At 42.4% G+C, this 22,741-nt stretch overlaps 1 protein-coding gene across 8 annotated transcripts in view; it reads right to left on the minus strand.

The window, feature by feature from the left end:
- The window catches only part of SIPA1L1 (signal induced proliferation associated 1 like 1), a 406,115-nt gene that overhangs the window by 38,484 nt on the left and 344,890 nt on the right, over positions 1 to 22,741 (minus strand). For all 8 annotated transcript variants that reach the window (XM_030559663.1, XM_030559661.1, XM_030559662.1 and 5 more), the window contains one exon: positions 15,718 to 15,996. In XM_030559663.1, coding sequence (XP_030415523.1) covers positions 15,718 to 15,996 — 279 coding nt within the window. The remainder of the gene's footprint in view (positions 1 to 15,717; positions 15,997 to 22,741) is intronic.

The following is a 22,741-nucleotide window of genomic DNA, read 5'->3' on the forward strand; positions in this document are numbered from 1 at the left end:
GACTTAGCGCAAGCTGGGCTGCATGCACCAGCCAATCCTAACAACCCTTCGCCAATTATGGTTCCACAGCACAGGAAATTTCCCACCTACAAGGCAGGGGATGACACTGAGGCCTTCTTGGAAAATTTTGAAAGAGCCTGTCTTGGGTACCGCATCTCTGAAGACCAGTACATGGTAGAATTGAGGCCACAGCTCAGTGGACCTTTAGCAGAGGTGGCAGCTGAAATGCCTAAGGAGAACATGAACGACTATAAACTTTTTCAAACCAAGGCTAGATACAGAATGGGGATAACCCCGGATCACGCCCGTCGGCGTTTCAGAACCCAAAAGTGGAAACCAGATGTGTCATTTCCCAAACATGCCTACTACGTTGGGAAAAATTATGAGGCCTGGATATCAGGACACAATGTTAAATCCTTGGAAGAACTGCACCTCCTCATACAAATGGAGCAGTTCTTGGATGGTGTTCCTGAGGACATAACACGGTACATACAAGATGGAAAACCCAAAAATCTCGCTGAGGCGGGGGAGATTGGAGCCAGATGGATGGAAGTGGCAGAAAGCAAGAAAGCTACGGTCAAGGGGAATGAATACCCCAGGGGGCACACCGACCATAAACCCCACAAACGAGGACAGCCAAAGACCCACATACAACTCAAGTAACGCCACAGACGCCCTATTCTTCCACCTCACCAGTCTCCAGTAACTCACCTCGGCCCACTGACCCATCAGATGGAAGATGCTTTAAGTGTAATGAACTGGGACATATCAAGGCCAACTGTCCAAAGAACGCCATCCGAGTGCAATTCATTACACCACCATCACACAAAAGATCCCCAGGCCCAGATGCCTCTCAAAAACCCTTGGAGCGGAGGGAAAATTTGAGAGTGGGCGGAAAGAAGGTTACTGCGTGGAGAGACACGGGGGCACAAGTGTCAGCTATCCACCAATCCTTCGTAGACCCCAAATTCATCAACCCAAAGGCCCAAGTGACAATTTACCCCTTCATGTCACAAGCTGTAGACTTGCCTACAGCTGAACTGCCTGTCCAGTACAAAGACTGGTCAGGAATGTGGACTTTTGCAGTCTATGACAATTATCCTATCCCCATGCTACTGGGGGAAGACTTGGCCAACCAGGTGAAGCGGGCCAAGAGAGTGGGAATGGTTATCCGTAGCCAAACCAGGCAAGCTTCCAGACCCATTCCTGTTCCTGAGCCGTCCACAGATGCCCCGTCTGTGTTACCAGAGATCCAGACAGAGGTAGTGGACCCGGATTCCATGCCAACTACTGAAACAGCCACAGCACCTCCAGTCCCAGGCCCGGAACGGGAACAGCAACCAGCACCAGCAAGTGCAACCACATCTTCAAACTCAACGCCAGAGGGCGCCAGCGAGCCAGAACTGGCAGAAGCAACAGACAGCCATACCCAAAAGGCTCAGCCAGACCTGAAATACCCTCAGGTGCACCAGCGGAGAGCGGTTCACCAGCAATGGAAACAACCCCATCACCTACATCGCTTCCAGAGGGACCAAGCCCAAGTCCACAGTCTGAGGAAGAACTGGTAACCCCAGCCTCAAAGGAACAGTTCCAGACTGAGCAGGAAGCAGATGACAGCCTGCAGAAAGCTTGGGCGGCGGCACGGAGCACCCCACCGCCTCTCAGCTCTTCTGATCGATCCCGGTTTGTTATAGACCAAGGACTTTTATACAAGGAGATTCTTTCTGGTGGACACCGGTAAGAATGGCAGCCGCAAAAATTAAGTACCGGGGGAAGCTCTTAAGCTTAGCCCATGATCATCCCAGTGGCCATGCTGAGGTGAACAGAACCAAGGACCGGTTGGGGAAGTCCTTCCACTGGGAGGGGATGGGCAAGGACGTTGCCAAGTATGTCCGGTCTTGTGAGGTATGCCAAAGAGTGGGAAAACCCCAAGACCAGGTCAAGGCCCCTCTCCAGCCACTCCCCATAATTGAGGTCCCATTTCAGCGAGTAGCTGTGGATATTCTGGGTCCTTTCCCAAAAAAGACACCCAGAGGAAAGCAGTACGTACTGACTTTCATGGACTTTGCTACCCGATGGCCGGAAGCAGTAGCTCTAGGCAACACCAGGGCTAACACTGTGTGCCTGGCCCTAACAGACATTTTTGCCAGGGTAGGTTGGCCCTCCGACATCCTTACTGATTCAGGATCTAATTTCCTGGCAGGGACGATGCAAAAACTGTGGGAAACTCATGGGGTGAACCACTTGGTTGCCACCCCATACCACCATCAAACCAATGGCCTGGTGGAAAGGTTTAATGGAACTTTGGGGGCCATGATACGTAAATTTGTCAACGAATACTCCAATAATTGGGACCTAGTGTTGCAGCAGTTGCTGTTTGCCTACAGGGCTGTACCACATCCCAATTTAGGGTTTTCACCGTTTGAACTTGTGTATGGTCACGAGGTTAAGGGGCCATTACAGTTGGTGAAGCAGCAATGGGAGGGGTTTACGCCTTCTCCAGGAACTAACATTCTGGACTTTGTAAGCAACCTACAAAGCACCCTCCGACACTCCTTAGCCCTTGCTAAAGAGAACCTAAAGGATGCTCAGGAAGAACAAAAGGCCTGGTTTGACAGACATGCCAGAGAACGTTCCTTCACGGTAGGAGACCAGGTTATGTTCTTGAAGGCGCAACAGGCCCATAAGATGGAAGCATCATGGGAAGGGCCATTCACGGTCCAAGAGCGCCTGGGAACTGTGAACTGCCTCATAGCATTTCCCAATTCCTCACTAAAGCCCAAAGTGTACCATGTTAATTCTCTCAAGCCTTTCTATTCCAGAGACTTACAGGTTTGTCAGTTTACAGTCCAGGGAGATGATGCTGAGTGGCCTGACAGTGTCTACTACGAAGGTAAAAAAGACGGTGGCGTGGAAGAGGTGAACCTCTCAACCACCCTGGAACGTCTGCAGCGGTGACAAATCAAGGAGCTGTGCACTAGCTTCGCCCCATTGTTCTCAGCCACCCCAGGACGGACTGAACGGGCATACCACTCCATTGACACAGGTAATGCTCACCCCATTAGAACCCCACCCTACCGGGTGTCTCCTCATGCCCAAGCTGCTATAGAACGGGAGATCCAGAACATGCTACAGATGGGTATAATCCGCTCATCTACAAGTGCATGGGCATCTCCAGTGGTTCTGGTACCCAAACCAGATAGGGAAATACGCTTTTGCGTGGACTACCGTAAGCTAAATGCGGTAACTCATCCAGACAACTATCCAATGCCACGCACCGATGAGCTATTGGAGAAGTTGGGATGTGCCCAGTTCATCTCTACAATAGACTTAACCAAGGGGTACTGGCAAGTACCGCTAGATGAACCTGCCAAGGAAAGGTCAGCATTCGTCACCCATGCGGGGGTGTATGAATTCAATGTCCTTCCTTTCGGCCTTCGAAATGCACCCGCCACCTTCCAGAGGCTGGTAGATGGTCTACTAGCAGGACTGGGAGAATTTGCAGTTGCCTACCTCGATGATGTGGCCATTTTTTCAGACTCCTGGCCCGAACACCTACTACACCTGGAAAAGGTCTTTGAGCGCATCAGGCAGGCCGGACTAACTCTTAAGGCCAAAAAGTGTCAAATAGGCCAAAACAGAGTGACTTACCTGGGGCACCAGGTGGGTCGAGGAACCATAAACCCGCAACAGGCCAAGGTGGATGCTATCCAAAAGTGGCCTGTCCCAAGGTCAAAGAAACAGGTCCAATCCTTCTTAGGCTTGGCCGGGTACTACAGGCGATTTGTACCACACTACAGCCAAATCGCTGCCCCACTGACCGACCTGACCAAAAAGACCCAGTCAAATGCAGTTAAGTGGACTGATGAGTGTCAAAAGGCCTTTACCCAGCTTAAGGCGACACTCATGTCTGACCCTGTACTCAGGGCCCCGGATTTTGACAAGCCATTCCTAGTAACCACGGATGCATCTGAGCGTGGTATAGGAGCGGTTCTCATGCAGGAAGCAACGGATCACAACTTCCATCCTGTCGTGTTTCTCAGCAAGAAACTGTCTGAGAGGGAAAGTCACTGGTCAGTCAGTGAAAAGGAATGCTACGCCATTGTGTACGCCCTAGAAAAGCTACGTCCATATGTTTGGGGACGGCGGTTCCAGCTACAAACTGACCATGCTGCACTAAAGTGGCTTCATACTGCCAAGGGGAACAACAAGAAACTTCTTCGTTGGAGTTTAGCTCCCCAAGATTTTGATTTTGAAATTCAGCACATCTCAGGAGCTTCTAACAAAGTAGCTGATGCACTCTCCCGTGAGAGTTTCCCAGAATCCAGTAGTTAAAAAGTGTTCTTACACTGTAGATGTCTGTTAGTTATATACTTAGTGGTATATGTAACGGTGCATGTGTTGCATTAATCTGTTTAGTTTAAAGTTCTAGGAGGAAATCGCCGCCAGTGAGCTTCCCCACTGTCTGCAATTTGGGGGGCGTGTCATAAACAGATAGCTAAGGGTTAACGTCTCTTTCACCTGGAAAGAAGTAATCTGAAACACCTGACCAGAGGACCAATCAGGAAACAAGACTTTTTCAAATCTGGGTGGAGGGAACTTTGTGTGTGAGTCCTTTGCTCTGAGGTCTTCTGCCTGTACTCTCTCGGCTATGAGGAGTAATTTTTTTCTATTTCCTGCTTTCTAATCTTCTGTTTCCAAGTTGTGAGTACAAAGATGGTTTGTTGTTTTGTATTCACATGTCTATAGTTGCTGGAGTGCTTTGAATTGTATTCTTTTATGTGAACAGCCCTATTGACTTCAGCTCACATGTTTTCACACACTTGCTTAAGTGCTTTGCCTAACCAGGCTTCAGTTAAGACTGATTCAATTTGGGATGAGTCAATTAAGAGCAGACTGTGATACAACTAAGAGCACTCCCTCCCACCCCCAAACTCTCTCACACATGCGCACACGTGCGTACACACACACACACACACACACACACACTTTTTTCCCCCATTAAAACAAACAGGAAATTAAATGCAAAAAACAAATTAATACAACATTAAGGCTGAGAAATCAAGATCTCAGAACTCAAGAGATTTCAAAATATATGGTTATGTTTATACTAAAGCCTATGGTGGCAAAACTTGTGTCACTTACGAGGGTGAATATTCCACCTCTCTGAGCAACACAAGTTACATCAACAGAAGTGTTCATGTGCACAGCACGATGTCAGTGGGAAAAGTTCTCCCGCCAACAAAGCTTATGCCGCTCACGGAGGTGGTTATTTATGGCAACAGAAGAGCTCTCTCCTGTCAGGATATTTTCCTATACCAGGCATTTAATTGGTTCCAGTGTGGAGGTTACACAGTTACAGGGCTCCTTACCATATAATCCATAACACAGAGTAGGCTCTCCTCAGCCTATCCCCAGGACTCAGCCCTCTCTGAGTTCTAGCACTCTCCTCACTGCAAGGGAGACAGAGGGTGCAGCAGAGTGGAGACCTTAGCCCACGAGGGTCACAAGGTCTCACCCTATGACTTGAGCCCAAGGCCCATCACCAAAATCCCTGGTCTTTTCTCTCTGGGAACTGTTAATTTTATTCTCTTAGCCGCATTGGAAACCGGCTGCAAGTTGTGACAAATAAACAGCTCCACTAGTGCACCTCAGTCAGGTACTAGGTGCATTCCTACTCAACCCACTGTGGCTTGCAGGTGCTGTGAGGAAGGCAAAAAACTCCCTGGTCTTCTGCAAATTGGCCCCGGGAGAAAAATTTCCTTCCTGACCCCTTAACAGGCAATTGACTAGACCCGCAGCATCTGTCAGGCTGGGTTCCCAATCCTTGTTTGGGTGGGTAGAGTGGGCTGCTGGAATGCGACCAAAAGAGGTTCCATATGGCCCCTGCCTTGGGCTAAATCTTGGGATCGGTGGAATGCAGGCTAATCAGCACTTCTCTCCTCCAGCTGGCCAATGGGTGTTAGAGACTTCCAGGGAGTAGCTACCTATTGTCCCTTGGCGAATGTCTCCCTCCTCTGCCACAGGGACTGTTCCCCTTTCACCACAGGCACCATCGATTTCCCCCACCCGTTGATGCAAGTCGGTGGCATTTTTGAAAACTTGTGTGATGGTCACCATGTGTCATATAATCTTATTCACAGTAGTGAACAAGGTATATTTTGTATGCTAGCATAAATTTATGATGGACTGCTTTGTTCATTTCAAACTACTTTTCTGCTGTAGTATTGCTGATAAACTAGTTTCTTACCTGAATAACTACATAAATGCGTGGTTTTTGTTTTTTTAAATAATGCTCATCTTTAAATAAGGTTAGGAAACTAAAGTGAATCCCTCTGTTAACTAGGATGATTGTATCATTGTCATGTTTTGTTTGCACCCTCCTATGCTTGACAAGAGTCTATAGTACTTTGAAAGTGAAACTGGAGCCTTTAAAAGAGTCACTCGTTTCAATATATAAAGGTAAAGCTCAAGTTTAAGCCTCCTTCTCAGAATATGTTTGGTCTGTATATACTCAGCTTCTTACCTGTCCCATATCAAAGAAGTCTAATTTCCCAAAGACCTAAGTAAAACTAGGCACTCAACAGCACTGAATTTCAGTGGGAGTTTGGTGCCTACCTCTCTTATGCTCCTGTGAAAATCCCAACCTAAGTGTGTAGATGCTGATGAGCCCTTTCAAAGCAAAATGCTTAACTGCAGATACATTCCACTTAAGTAGGTATAGTCTACTAGTTTAAAAAGGAATTTCCTGTAGTACTATTCGATATGGGATGCTTATTTCCCTGGGAAAATCCAGAATGTTTTTCCAGCTCACCAATTTTTTACAGCAATGCTGGTGTGTCTCTGTCTAGAATTAGCTACTGTTTTGTGTACGCCTTCATGTCAATGGAATTCTTTTCTATGAGCTTGCCAGTGAATTGTGGATGGCTTTCCCCACTTTTGTCACCATGCATTTTCAAACCAGAGCTGCCATGTTTCAATGAGAGGCTATACAGAAATTTGGAATTTGTATCCTTACTGTACTTCCCCCACTCCCACATTAGTTTCTTTCCCATGCTCGCCTGCTCCCTTCCTCCACCTCTACATAACACTATCAGCGGTGTGGGAAGGCTGCACACTTTCAGCCCCTCCCACCGTAGCACTCCTCCTATTCAGCCTAAAACACACAGCCAGAGCCTGGAGCCAAGTCCTAATCAGAGGCTACTTTTAATATTTGCTGCATGTCCAGTCTGGTTTCTGTAAAAAATAATACTTCTAAATGTTTTCTTTTTAAGAAGCCAGAGTAAGTCCCTTTAATGTTGTTTCCTGTCTCTTGCATGGCCCCTCCCTTCTCCCAAGCAGTCTCTATGTTGTATGCACGCTTTATATGTATACACATATACAGACACATGCACACAATCTGTAACCAATCAGTTTCTACTACAGCTATTCCCCATACACTCCCTCCAATTCAGATGCCATTCTAGCTCCCTGTGCTGCCAGCACAACTGACTTCCAAAAAGGACAGTTAGCCCTGAAGGAAGTTTCACTTTGCAGTTTGAGTATCACTGACCGGCTGAATAAAGCGCGCCCTGACAGTAAGCAGCAAGTTTAATTTTGAAATGCATTCTGGAAGCAGCATGATGCACTATAGTTAAATGTCTGGGGCAGGGGAAAGAAGAACAGTGGCCGGTACACAGTGGAGAGGCAGGAAAAAAAAAGCGGCCTAAAAAAGGGGATACTCCAATGTGAAGGAGGAGGGTCAGAAGCTAGGTGGATATGTACACCTTTATTCTTAATATTGTCTCGCTCAGTTAAAACTTTCAAACCATAAAAATATCAATCTGTATTTAAAAAAAAAAAAAGGTTAACTAAGACATTAAGTGTTGTATTGACATGCAGAACCAAAATAAAATTTGACTGAACATTTTGGTAATATCAGGTAAAAAAAAGCCTGATCTTTATTTTATTTTTTCAACTGGGATAAAAAGGATGTAGCATGGCCATACTGAATTTACTTAAAGGTGATTTTGGTCAATCAAGAGAAACTTATATTCCAGTCCTAGTCAAATTTGAGCCCTCGCAAATAAAAAATGATTTGCAACTTTTCAAGGCAACAAGTCTAAAATGAACAAACAAGAGTTGCTGAATATATACCAGTGAAAATTTGCTTTAAATCAATTTCCTTGTTAGACCACATTTACCACTTCTATGTTCTTCACTGTCCATAATTTTTCAACAAAATGAATTCATTTCATCATCTTCAGGAAATACTGTAATTACTTCATTGCATCTTTCTTAAATGAAAGCTTATTCAGACACTTGTTGGTTTTTTGTGGTTTTTATTTTCATCATCACCACTTAAAAGTAAACCAATCTTTTGATTGTAAAACAATGCATCCCACACATTAAGTTTTAATGAATTCGGTATTTAGCACTAGAATTCTGGAATTCATCAGTGCTTAAGTATACAACATTAATCTCCATGCAAGTACCTATATGAGAACGGTTATGGTTCACGGGGACTGGCACTGGTTATGGTCTAAACTAACAGTTCTAATTTGTGCATGCAGTTCCCACCAGATGACTGATCAGCATCTTAGATCCAGGGATCATGTATTCTGTGGCTGTGAAACTCATCCCTTCTAATAGAATTCTGCTCCAGAAACTCACTTTTCTTCATCAAAAAGTTGTATCACCAAGGGTTGGAAACCTGAACAAGCTTGAAAAGGTGAATCCCGAGCAAACCAATAAAGAGGTGCGTGCTGAAATGATCTCATTTCAATCATGGCCCCACAAAGTCTATGATTCTACAGCTATAGAATTTGGAATTTTTCCAAGATGCTATGGGGATAGCTCAGTGGTTTGAGCACTGGCCTGCTAAACCCTGGGGTTGTGATTTCAATCCTTGAGGGGGCTATTTAGGGATCTGGGACAAAAATCTGTTAGTGACGGTACTTGGTCCTGCTGTGAAGGCAGGGGACTGGACTCAATGACCTCAAGGTCCCTTCCAGTTCTATGAGATAGGTATATCTCCATATATTTATTTTTTTTAATTTAATTCAACATCTTTGTTGTGGGAGGGATAGCTCAGTGGTTTGAGCTTTGGCCTGCTAAACCCTGGGTTGTGAGTTCAAGCCTTGAGGGGGCCACTTAGGGATCTGGGGCAAAAACTGGTCCTGCTAGTGAAGGCAGGGGGTTGGACTCAATGACCTTTCAAGGTCCCTTCCAGTTCTAGGAGATTGGTATATCTCCAATTATTAATAAAAATTAATTTATTAATATTAATTAATTAATTTGTTGTGGAACTCACCATTTTGCAACAACTTAGTGCCCAAACATTCTGTCTCCCTGTCCTGCTAGGATTTGCCTACAACTGCGCTTGCTCTCCATAAGGGACTTATCTGGACTACAGTGCATACTCCCTGCACTATTCAATGGAACAAGACTATGGGGGTTAGGGAGCCAGAGCTGAAGTCTCACTGCTTCCCAGATACCAGGTAGAGTCAGAAGTACAGAGTGGTGATTTGGGATGCCCAGAGAACAGATAGTTCATTGAAACTGATTACAAAGCTCTGTGCTTGCTGAGCCCAGTGGGCATGGGGGATGGAAACAAAGATTTTAAGCTGGGCCACCTGGAGGACAACACAGCTGGGGTCTAAAAGTTGTAACCGGGCTACCCTGAAGAGCATAGCAAAAACATTCAACATCAAATATCACTGTTGAAAATAATCAGTGATTAGTTTTATGCTAATAACTATTTTCAAGTATAAATTATAGTTGTATGTGTTTATGTAGTGGTACGGGATAAGAATGATGAGTATTTCATGATGACTGACTAAATTAACAGTGCCACAGAATGTAGACGTTGTATGAAATAGAGTTCCACTGGGCTGCAAAATAAACCTTATACCTTATGAGAAATGAGTCAGTGTCTCAGCTCAGGCCCTACTGGACAAGTGCCTGTATTAGAAAAACATGAACACAGCTGGCAAAAATTGGCACCCTTTGTGGTTCCCAGAAGCCAAGAACTGTTACTGAACTACCATCTCAGCCTTAGAGGCAGTCCCTCCAGGTCACACTTGATATATATTCATAGGACAATATGGAAAAACTATGCTTTATTTATACAGTGGCAAAATAATTTGCTTCAGTTTCCATGACTGTTAATCCAGCACCTTTCACTGTAACTAGATTCACTAAAAAACAATCTCTGATATGGCAAAAGTCAACTGGAAACTCACTTGAACTGATATTACAAGATTCAACAGCATAAAGGCACCACTCAGTTAAATCCCATTACTTAATCACTCAAAGAAAAGGTAAGAAAAATACTTATTTTCTTTTAAGCTGTTTTTTGTTTAAGTCAAGTCCCTGAAATATTTAGTGTCTTCCAGATGTTAACATAGGTCACAGTTTTATTGCTGATACTATTAAATTCAATATTGTGTCAAGTCCAATGTAAGCCAAAAATTGTACAGTGCTTCTCTGTTACATCCTTAAACTCCACACTGTTGGAATGGAGATGATGATGGAATTAGAATGGTTGTTAATACTGCTACATAAGCTTGTCCCACAAATCATCTCAGGTTCATAGCTCAAAAGGCCACCTGGATCAATTTATTACATGCAAGTTTCACAGCTGTAGCATCCCTTAAAACACAAACCATGAACTGAAGTCGGAATACAATCCTCCTGGCTATTCCTTAGCCTTTTAGACTTTTCATTTCAAAATAGCATTTTTGTTTCAAAATGTAATCTTTTTAAAAAGGTAAATAACACCCCCCAATGAAAAAAAAATTCATTTCAAGTCTAAGTGTTTTGTTTGACTCAAAACAAAACTTTTTCCATTTGAACTGAACCACATTTTTTTCAAATCAGCCCTGAACGGCGGGGGAAGGGGAGATAAAGGAGCAAAATCGCTCAGCTCTACTCCTAATCTCCAGCTTAGACAGTCATTCCTATTCCTCCTATCCACAGCCATCATCTCCCTCCTCCCACATCCAATGCCATCATTAAAAACAAACAGGAGAAAAAAACCCTGAACATAAACTACAAAAAATAAAATGATGGCAATCAATTTAAAGCAAAAAGTTCTGAAAAATAACAAAACCAGGCAAATTTCTGACAGGACAAGCAGCAACAGATTTAAAAGTTTATTAGAGAAATGTTAATGATATTCCAGCTCTACCTCCATGGAACTTTAATCTCAACCTATCCAACAAAAACACTCCAGAACCACCATTTTTCTCAATAGCCAGTCCAGAAATAAAATGTCAGTCACTGTGGAAAATTTGCAGGCTCCCTGTCACTGGCTCTTTGTTATTGTGTTTGTTTTCTTAAGTAGTAAAGGTGGGTGGATCTCTGTGCCACAGTCACTGTTGTTATCTGTATTTGTATTATGCAGTAGTGCCTAGGAGTCTCAGTCACGAACCAGGACTCCATTGTGCTGGATTTTTTTGTAGGCCTCCGAGCAAAGTAGAGATCTAAGGAGGGTGTTGAAGGAGAATAATGAGTTAGGCTTGGGCTACCCTTAAAATGTATACTAGCATAGCTATATTGGTCAGCAGCATGGGGAAAAAAACCCACCCCAGCCAACATACCAATGTTGACAAACCCTCAGTGTAGATACAGCTATGCTGACACAGAAGAGTGTTTCTGTTGGTGTAGCTAACATCCTTCGGGGAGGTAGTTTTCCTACACGGGAAGAAAAACTCCTTCTGATGTATATGCTGCATCAACATGAGGGGGCTATGCCAGCATAGGCTCAGTAGCGTAGACACAGACTTCGTGTTGCAGATATCTACAGGGAGCTTTCCCTAAGCATGAGAGAAAGCACAAATCAATTCTACCCCTAACTCTTCAGTAGAATTCCTTCCGCCTCTGATGATCACTTTCAGATTTTATGAGTTAAATATACTTCAATCGGGTCAGTATTTGACTGGGAAACTGAAAAAAAAATCAAAGGGCTGCCGGAAGTGGTGTTGATGCGGATAGTTGACAAGTCTCTTCACTGAATCAGTACTGAACCAGAGCTGAACGGACCACTGTTCTGCTGGGAGCTGCCCTCTTTTATATGCTATGTATAATCAAAGCTCCAACCACTCTTTGCGCTGTCTACACTTTAAAAGCATTCTGGAATAACTGTCTGCTAGGAGTGTGATGTTTGCTGCCATAGTTATGCAAGTAAAAGCCCTAGTCCAGATGTAGTTATACCAGTATAAAGGTGCCTTATACCAGTATAGCTTATTTTTTCCTAAAACCAGAATAAAATATAGTAGTGTAAGCATGTTTATACTGATATAAGTGTCCACACAAGGGAGAGTTGGCTGCTTTGCCAGCACACTTAAAGTGGCAAACCTTTGAAGTTTAGACAACCCTGTGTCACCTTTGGGTTATTTCTCTTTCTTTAACACTTCAGTTTTTGCCTAAAGACACGTGTAAGTTACTGGGGCAGAATGTAAACATTACAGAGAAAATTTTTTTTGCAGGCAACAGTGTCACTTTAAAAAAAAAAAAAAGGATAATTTCATTATATTAAGTGACAATTTTAAAATTAATGTTTGATAGGATCCAGTTTCTCACCACAATTCATGGATAGTTACGCAGTATATATTCTATGAAGAACAGACTTTATTTATCCGTCATGTCAAAACATCTGTGACGCATGATCCTTTTTTAGTTTATTAAAAAAGAACACAAAATCTTTATGCATACAGACAGTATGTAAGCAGTTCCACTGTCTATTAATGTCTACTTCTTCACCATTGGATAGCTAGTATCATGAAAGGTTTCAGAGTAGCAGCCATGTTAGTCTGTATCCGCAAAAAGAACACGAGTACTTGTGGCACCTTAGAGACTAACAAATTTATTTGAGCATAAGCTTTCGTGGGCTACAGCCCACTTCTTTGGATAATAAGACTGTCTGTACTGGGCGATCTTGATTATCACTTCAAAAGTTTTTTTTCCTTACTTAATTGGCCTCAGAGTTGGTAGGGCAACTCCCACCTTTCCATGCTCTCTGTATGTGTATATATATCTCCTCAATATATGTTCCATTCCATGCATCCGAAGAAGTGGGCTGTAGCCCACGAAAACTTATGCTCAAATAAATTTGTTAGTCTCTAAGGTGCCACAAGTACTCGTGTTCTTTTTGCAAATATCATGAAAGATTCTTTTCTGTAGGCTTAAATGATAACAGCTCTCTAAATCCAAGGGGTCCCCCATCAACCTCAAATATCAACAGTGACTAATAGCATTTTTCTCAGCTCGGCCTAGATTTTTACTTGCAACTAAATCTCCATTCTGACTTCAGAAGGGAAAGAAAAGATGAATCGGCTTTACATTCTAGTTAACTGTTGCTTCTCTTTGCCATCTTACACTTCAGTGAATAGAGAACTACTCCGAGGTCTTTCCTCTTTGAAAACACATATCAGTAATGTTTCTAACTAATGCAAAGTAGAGACCAACAAAGTGGACTGGAGTACAGTTGATTCAGTGTACACCAGAAAAACTGCAAGGATCATGCACAGAATGTACAAGGAGTGTCCTTAACTAGGCATTGCCAGTGTTAAAACTTGACTACATGTTCCTTGACTGTCTTGCATCATCCATGCGTGATCTCTGCACTTTTGGAAGTATGTGAGTCAATAGTGAAAATTCAAAGCAGACAACGTATTTCTTCTCTAGCTATAAAAATCTCATCTCTGTAGGCATTAGGACTTTTACATAATAAAAAAAAAGCACTGAAGCATTTGGATTTTATTTACTAAAAGTACAAAGCATTACTCAACTTAAGAGAAAGAAAAATAAGGCAATGTATGAGCCTATTAATATTTCAGTGTTCCATTAACATCACAAAAGTATTTATTTCTTTATCTTAACTGGAAACAAGTGAACATTAAACAGCTGCTGTTTTATATAAAACTGGATACAGCCCACAAGATTAACCTCAAGCAAGCTGAGCAGACAGAGAGAGAGAAGGCAACAACAACAAAAATACCTTAGCTAACAGGTATTTAGAGTTGAACAGACATAATAATAACCTTTTTAAAAATGCTTTAGAAAGAACGTTAGATTTTAAGGAGAGGGGGACAAAAAAGTAGAAATGGTTTGGAAACCAAACTCAAACTCGTGATTTCATGTTTACAACACAAACTCTGAATGGTATGGAAGTATAATTTCTGTTTTGCAAAGTCTCCACCAAACACCTTGTGCCCTCCCCTTATGATTATAATTTGAAATCCTGCAGTACAGGAGTGGGCAAACATCATTCCATGCTGCTCTGAAAACACAGGTGATGGCTCCCTTCAACATTATTATGGAGGTACGGTATATCCCGTGGATGCTACATATCTGAGTGTACAATGCTCTATTTTGATCCAAATAGACAGATCAGAGGTAAGTTAACTTTATGTCAAATGTCAAACTGGCTTCTATGGCCTTCTGTATACAAGAGAATTTTCGAAAAAAATTCCCATCTGTGCTAACATTGGTAAATCAACAGGAAACTGTAGACAAGGCTCAAGAAGCTTCTAGCTTTTTATGTTAATACTAATTTAACTGACACAGTGCTAAAAACACTGGTGCTACCACTGAACCACTGGTAATACAAGCAAGTTCTTTCCTAAAATTCTCAAGTGCACATTTTCCTTATGAGGCAAAACACAAATCAACAATTTGAGCAAAATGTATAGTTTTAATTTTGTTTTTTAAAAGGGTGTAAATGCAATATAAAATTGCTGATAGATTATACTTTCATTTCTTTCTCAATCAACTCATTAGGAGTCATCATCATTTGTCAACAGATGAGCCACACTTGAGCTTTCAATCTTATCGCTATAGTTTTTCTCCCTTCGCTATGATGCCTCTTAATTTCTCTCTCTTTCAATTTTTGGCTACATGAATGAATGCTTTAATGAATTAATTCACCATACAGAACTCTTTTGAAATACATGGTAATTTATAGCATGTATTGTCCACTTCTTTGTATTTTCCAGATGTGGAAAGTATTATTTGGACATGGTCTACATACACTACATGCAAGGTCGTCTACAAAACAGACTTCCCCCGCCACCCTGCCCAGCAGCCATCTCTTTGTAAGTCTAGTGATGCTAACAGATTTAATCAGATAATCAAAACAAAGACACTACATTTTTGGACTATCATCCACATTCTTAAAGGGATGGAAATATTGTGACATGATGGGGCTGTTATCAGTGTTTCATTTGTAAATGCGGAGAGGCAGTATAAATTTAAACTTTACGTTACCTGTTCTCTGGCTCTAAAGCTAAACGACTTCCCTATCATATCAGGGAAATTTGCCTCCCTCACCTCTCTATATTGTGGTATGCATTTTATCATTACCTAAATATATAACCTCATGCTATTTCTCTGCATCAACAGCTGTATGTGACTTCCACAAAGCTACAAAATGTGGATCCAGAATTGGAACACCCAAAAGTCCAGGTGTGTTTGGGAGTCAGGATTTCAGTTCTGGTCCCACCAAATTTAAAAAGCAATACATCAATTTCAAAATATGGCATAACAAAACAGATTCCAACAATGCAATACCATCTCATTTTGCAAATAGCAGTAATAAGTTATTCCATTCTGGTACATATTTTTAGTTATTTGCAAGATACACAGAATAAAATGTTTGAAAATACATGTAATGTGTTTTGTTTTAGAAAAAATTCTGAAAAGTGTTGAAAACTGATTTGTGAACAGCATACATACCGCCGGCTCTCCAATGGACGTCCATCACTAGAGATGCTGCGGGGAATGTTGGCTGCTCGCTCTTGGGGCGGCATTTTCCCTTCTCCTTTCCCTGAACCAATCCTAGAGGTTACTGGACTTTGTATCTGGGATGGTACCTGTGACATATGAGGCCCTTGCCCCTTGTTTGCATTTCGTTGCCATTTGTTGTTGTTTCTGAAGGGGAATTTGAATTCATATGGAACTCCTTCATTCACTTTGTATTCCATCACTGGCATGCGACAGGTTTCTGAACAACTCCTGCAAGGGAGAAAATGAATACACAGGTAAGATATTTGTTCACAGCAAAGAAAGAAAAATAAGTATTGCTTAGAATTATATTGATAAGTGCTCGCAAAGGGAACAATTAAACAGAAGGTCTTAATCTTATTTATACATGTCTTTTCTGTTGCCTTAACTTTTGTTGCAGCAGGCTTATAAACAATACTAAAACAGACAGACAGTAAGACAAACCCAGAGAAACAAGGAATGAATCAGATGAGCTAATATAATAGATCTAGCTCTACTGTCTACAATTCAACGATAAGAAGTCTGATAGATGGGTTTTTATTTGCAATGAACCCAACTCTAAAACCCTGATCCAAAAATGGAAAAATACAGATCTGACTTTTGCAGATTGAGCTGTTTTACTTTTTCATAAAGTCAACATAGTGTATAAGTGCATCTATACATTTGCTCAGTTATCACCCCACAAAGAATCCAAAAGCATAGGTTGTCCGTTGCTGCACCTCACATCAACTCCAACTTGAAGGCCAGGTCAGACCATTAGAGTTACCTTTAAATCTTGAATTCTGAGTTCAATATTTCACTCTATTAATGGTTCCCAATGTTTTCTAGTAACTATCAATTTATCAAATAAAGAATATGTATGTACCAGTGAGTGCCTCAAAGTTCCATTCAACTGGATGTGCTTTAATCTAGTGGTTTTCAGCCTTTTTGAGCTCAGGACCCATTTGTAAACCTTGACGACCTGGCCTGACACAGTAAATAGCTTTAGTAACAAAAAAAACAAAAATTTGGCTTACTAAATATTTCTTATCCACTATAAACACACTAACTATACTAAACAATACTAAATACTCCTGAGGGAATTCTGCACCAAAATATTAAAAATTCTGCAAAATTCTGCATATTTTGTCAAAATAACACAATATAATCATGCCATTTTCAATTATTTTGGTAATTTATTTCAAAATACCGTTCAGCAAGTATGTCTGTAACAATACAGGCAACAAAAACAGATGCAGAAAATGTTTTGACAAATATGTTCCTTACTAGGCATATTAACACATCTATATGGCTCCACAGCAAGCAAAAGGGACAGCGTCTCTCAGGCACACATGCCCAGCCCTACCCCTCAGATCCAGATCTGAGGCAAGCAGGCTCAACACGGCAGGATCCAAGTGTGGAGGGGCTTAGTGGGGGGTGAGGGGGAATCCAGGTGTGGAGTGAGAGGGTTCTGTGTGGGGCAATCAGGGTGCGGGTGGGTTGGCTGGGAGTCCAGGGGGGTGGGTCGGATTTGGATACACAGGCTCATTTGGGGAGTCTGGGTGCAGGGTGAATGTGACTCTGTTGGAGGGGTCCAAGTGAAGGTAGTTGGTGCTCAGATACAGGAGGTGGAGCTTGGTGGGGGGGGGGGTCTGGATGCAGGGGGAGTCTGGGTGTATATGAGGGGATCAGGATGCACGGGGGTTGGGAAGACAGGGGGGCAGCTCCCTGTACAGTGACCCTTCTCCCCATGGCTGGGCAGTGATCAGGTTTCCTGGAGATTGGTCTGACCCTGCCCCAGGAGCGGACAGTGCAGGGGAAGAGGAAGTCTCTTTCCCACCAACCCAGTTGGAACTCAGAGCATGCTAGGAGCCATTGGTTGGGGCATCTATAGCCCTGCCCATCCCTAGGCGCACCACGATAGTGAGTGAGAGAGAGCTCAGCCCTGCCTCCCAATGCAGTGATTTGCGACTATCCTGGCTGCTCCTAACCCCCAAACCAGATGTGCCCCTCCCCTCCACCGCTGCCTGATAGGTATGCATGAATCAATTTTTCATCGGGAGAGAGTAAAATCTACAGGTGGTATTAATTCCATGCTTGCGCAGTTGCACAGAATTCTCACTAGTCAAAAAAGCCTTCAGGTTCAGAGGTTCAGACCACTGCTTTAATACTCTCTCTTCTACCAGTAGATGCAAAATATTACTACTGTCCCAGAGCAAAATATTAATATATGAATTAAGAGAATGTCAATTAATGATCTATTTAAAACATCACCACTTATACAGCGGGTTAATTTACACTTTAAATGAGCCAGGGCCTGAACAAGGAACTGAAAAGCAGCATGAACCAGGAATTCCTGCTTAACCAACAAAAGGCTTTTTGTTTGTTGCTTTCAGTGAATGATAGAAAGCAAAGAAATCCTCAAACAAGATTGAATCTTCTGGAGATATTAAAACACACCTATTAAAAGTAAACATGAAAGTGATCATCAGAAATTCTTCAAACATAAGGTCTCTCACAGGATCATGCAGTCAGCTGTACCAACTGGGATATGACTTTTTTTTTTTTAAATGAAGCTTAATCAGAGTTTGATTAAACTTATCTAGTCACTGGATATTGACTGTTTTAAGGTTAAAAACTCTGCAGGGAATATATTCAAAATGTTTACCCTGTGAATGAAAAAAAAAAATTCCAGCATGTCTAGGACACAAAAAAAAATAAATTTGAGATTCTTAATACAGCTAATTTTGAGACAATGCTTTACAAACAAAAAAGAGAAGACTACCCCAAAATGAATTACACTTCATTTTCTAAAGTTTTATACCTTTGGCATACATTGCATAATCAACCCCACTTTCCCTAAAAGTTCAGTGCTTGCTAGAGACCACAAATACCAAATTTGAAGCTAAATGAATTTTTATTTTATTTTTTAGGAATTTGTGGCTTTGGGAAGGTGTCAAAATTGGGCTAAAAAATGAAAGAGGGCTACAACTTCAAAGTCACTATGAAGTCTACAAAGTAACTACTGCAACTTCATAATCATTCTAAAACCAGGTTATGGAAGAAAACAAAATAATTACAGATCAAGTTTGCAGATGACACAAAGATTGGGGGACTGGTAAATAACGAAAAGGACAAATCATTGATAATGAGCAATCTGGAACACTTGGTAAACTGGACAGACGCTAACAATGTGTATTTTAATATGACTAAATGTAAAAACATACCTCTAGGAAGAATGAATTTAGACCATACTTTCAGAATGGGGGGCAATGACTCAGAAAAAGACTTGGGGTTCATGGTGGATGATCATCTGAATCTGAAGTCCCAGTGAGATTGGCCCAAAGGGCTAAAGAGATCCTTGGGAGTATAAACAGAAGAATCTCAAGTAGGAATAGAGAGATTGTATTACCCCTGTATTTAGCACTGGTATAACTGCTCCAGGAATAGTGTGTTCAGTTCTGGTGTCAACAGTTCAAGAAGGATGTTGACAAATTGGAGAGGATTCAGAGAAGAGCCACAAGAATGCTTAAAGAATTGGAAAACATGACAGTTAAAGACTCAAGAAGCTCAATCTATTTAGCTTAAGAAAGAGAAGGATAGGGAGTGATTTGAGGGGTAAGTTTAGAAGTACCTACATAGGGAACAGAAATTTTATAATAGAGGATTCTTCTGTCTAGCAGACAAGGCATAATAAGATCCAAAGGCAGCCAGACTAGAAATAGGGCACACTTTTTTAACTGAGTGTCATCAACCACTGGAACAACTTCCCATGTGTTGTCGTAGCTCTCTATCACTAGACATTTTTAAATCAAGATTGGCTGTTTTTCCTAAAACATATGCTCTAGTTCAAACAGAAATTAAGGGAAGGCCCATGGATGGTGTTATACAAGCGGTTTGACTAGATTATCACAAAGGTCTCTTCTGGCCTTATAATCTATGAAAGCAACAGGTCTCTCCTATTGAACTTTAGATGCTTCTCTCTAATTTGGCCAGCAGAAGCCTTAGGGATAAACAGCATTATCTTATAGTAACTGGAATTCTTAAAGATGTGTGGCCCCATCTGTATTCTACTGTGTGCGCGCACTCCATGTGCCTGAGACCAAAAGATTCTTGCCAGCAGTGTCCATTGCTCTGCACATGTGCTCATCTTCTAACGCTGTGAACTGAGGCTGTAAGGGGCAGTGCAGAGTAAGTGCTTCTACAGTTCCTTCTCCATCGCGAAGCAAGGAAAGGATCTGATGCAGAAGGGAAAGAGGGTAGTGGAACACAGGTAGGGACAACACATCTCAAAGAACTCCAGTTACTATAAGGTAAGTAACTTCTCTTTCTTCTTCCAGTGATGGTTCCTATCTGTATTCACTGTGGGTGACTGACAAGCAGTATTCACAAGAGGAGGAGGGTTCGAGAATGCTGGTGATATAGATGATCCCAGAACTGCCGCTCCATAGGACGTGTCTGCTGTGGAGGCTTGTACTATAGCATATCTCATGGAGGTATGAATGGAACTTCACGTAACCCCTTTGCATACATCATTGAGTGACACTTATTGAAGTGAGGCTATTGAAGATGCCTGTGTTCTGTTAGAAGCCTCTTATTTGTTCTTCTAGGGAAACAAATAATTTAGGTAACTTTTTGATAGATTTTTTTCTTTGCAGATAAAACACTAATGTTCCAAGCATGTCTAGGGAATGGAGTCTCTTATCCTCACTGCGTGTATGAGGCGTTGTATGGTCTCATTTATGTGAAAATCCAAGATTACTTTAGGAGTGAATTTTGGGTGCAATTGCAACAAGACCTTATCCTAATGGAATACTGAATACAAGGGATCAGCTATCAGGGCACCAAGTTCCATTACCTTTCTGGCAGAAGCGATGGCCACCAGAAAAGCACCCTTCATTAACAAATGAGACAAACACATCCTGAAAAGTTAAAATGGTGGCCTAGTTAATGTTTGGTTATAGGCAGAAAAGTTCTAATTAAAACTTTGAGAAGATGTACGATCACCAGGTGGGTGAAGATAGATTGGTCATCAACTGGAGGGTGGCAACCACTGATCACAGCCAAGTGAACTCTCAGCAAGATAAGGGAAAGGCCTGTAGACTTGAAGGTGGGGGGACATCCAAGATAATGGGAATGCCTGCTTCTTCTTGGGACACTTGGTGACGCTGGGTCCCAACACACAATCTAGCATTTCCTGGTTTATTCTTTTCTACTACTGTTGAGGATAGCTTGGACAGCTTCTGAATATGTGTGTGTGTGTGTTTTAGGTGCAACATCCATTCAAATACCATGCTGTCAAGTGAAGAGTCTGGATGGTGATATTGAATCCTGTCCTGGGTCCAAAGGTATGGGAACAATTAGATGCTGATGAGTAAACAAACTGACATGTGAAGAAGGCTTAGAAACCAAAACTGCACTCCCATTTGGGAGTGATAGAGGTGATTACCACTCTGTCTTGTTGGCCCTTCCACAGGACTTGATGTAGGAATGGATGTAAATGCATATCCTACCATGAGATTAGCAGAGCATCACCCCTGGGGCCCTGATCCCATCTGCAGCAGTATATTTTGCATTTCCTGTTCCCTTGAGATACTAAGAGGTCCCAAGTAAGAGCTTCCCATTGAGTGAATATGATGTTCGTCAATGACTTGTGTAAATTCTCCTCATGGTCAGTTAAGAAATGTCTGCTGAGGCTGTCCACTAGAGAACTGTTTTTCCAGAAGATGACCACTGATAGGGTAATATGATGTTGAGTGCAGCAATTCCACACACCGGCTATGCAGAGAGGGGTGGATCTTGTCCCTTCCTAGCTGTTGATGTAGAACATTGTAGTTATATTGTCCAGCATTACTAGAATATGATGGGATTGTGAGAGTTGTAAAACTGTTTTGTGGGCCTCTTGGACAGCTCTCAGTACTAGAAGATTTATGTACATTCTGAGGTGTCCATGTGCCTTGTGATGTATGCTCATCCAGATGGGCGCCCTAACCTAGTGGGGATGCATCTGTGATCAGCGTTCTCTTGGGTATGAGGGAGGAAGAGGAATTGCATATACAGGTTCCTCATTCATCCACCAACTTAAAGAGAGTTTTTCCACTCTAAAGGGGATCGTCACTACTTCATCCATGCTGTATTTACTTGGCACATAAACTGTTCGAGGCCAAGTTTGCGCACAACGAAGACAAAGACTTTATAAAAGATGTTACATAGATGCGTGATGCCACATGACCCATATCTCCACTACGGTTCTCCTAGTAACTAATTACTTTTTACTTTGACTGCTGGTTTTTCTCTTCTCTGTGTTAGACGTGGCTCCAGTTGAATCAATGAGACCATGTAATTCCACCCTGTTCCTATTCCTCCATTCAAAGTCAGTAATCACCCATTAATTGGATCCAGTGACACTGGTTTAATTATGTTTTTTTTCAGAGACATGAATTTTAAAAGGCAGCATGGTCTCTTGGGTAGGGCACCAGGCTGAGACTCAGGTTTATTCTTGACTTTGCCACTGACCTGTTATATAATCTTGGGTAAGTCACTTCATCTCTGCGTTCCCTCTCACCTTTTATCTGTCTTGCTGTGGCAAGAAGGTGTGGCTTCCCTCAGAGAAAGACCAGGAGGGACCACAACCCATCCCTGGATGCAGGTACACCCTGAGCGGAGGATAGGAAGTAGCCTAGGGACAGCTGACTACACTCTGGCTGCGATGCTGCCTACAGATAGGGCAGCATGTTGTGGCTGCAACCTCCCTGACCCCAAGTGGTGGAACACGCCACTATTGTTAGGGCCCTGGGCTAGGATCAGGTGGAGTTGTGTGGGCCCGGGTAACCCTGCCACCTCACCCCTGAGATGGCAGCCTCCCCACCATAGGCCAGGAAGCCTGCGCTAGTCTACTGTCTGCCAGAGCTAGGAGGCTAGATCTTTTATTGCTCTAACCTAGGCTACCTCCTCTAATGAGGGCTGAGCTCTTAGACAGCTTGTTGTCTTGCCCTGG

This window comes from Gopherus evgoodei, chromosome 4 (genome assembly GCF_007399415.2).
Source record: "Gopherus evgoodei ecotype Sinaloan lineage chromosome 4, rGopEvg1_v1.p, whole genome shotgun sequence".
In the NCBI taxonomy this organism is placed as follows: domain Eukaryota; kingdom Metazoa; phylum Chordata; order Testudines; family Testudinidae; genus Gopherus; species Gopherus evgoodei.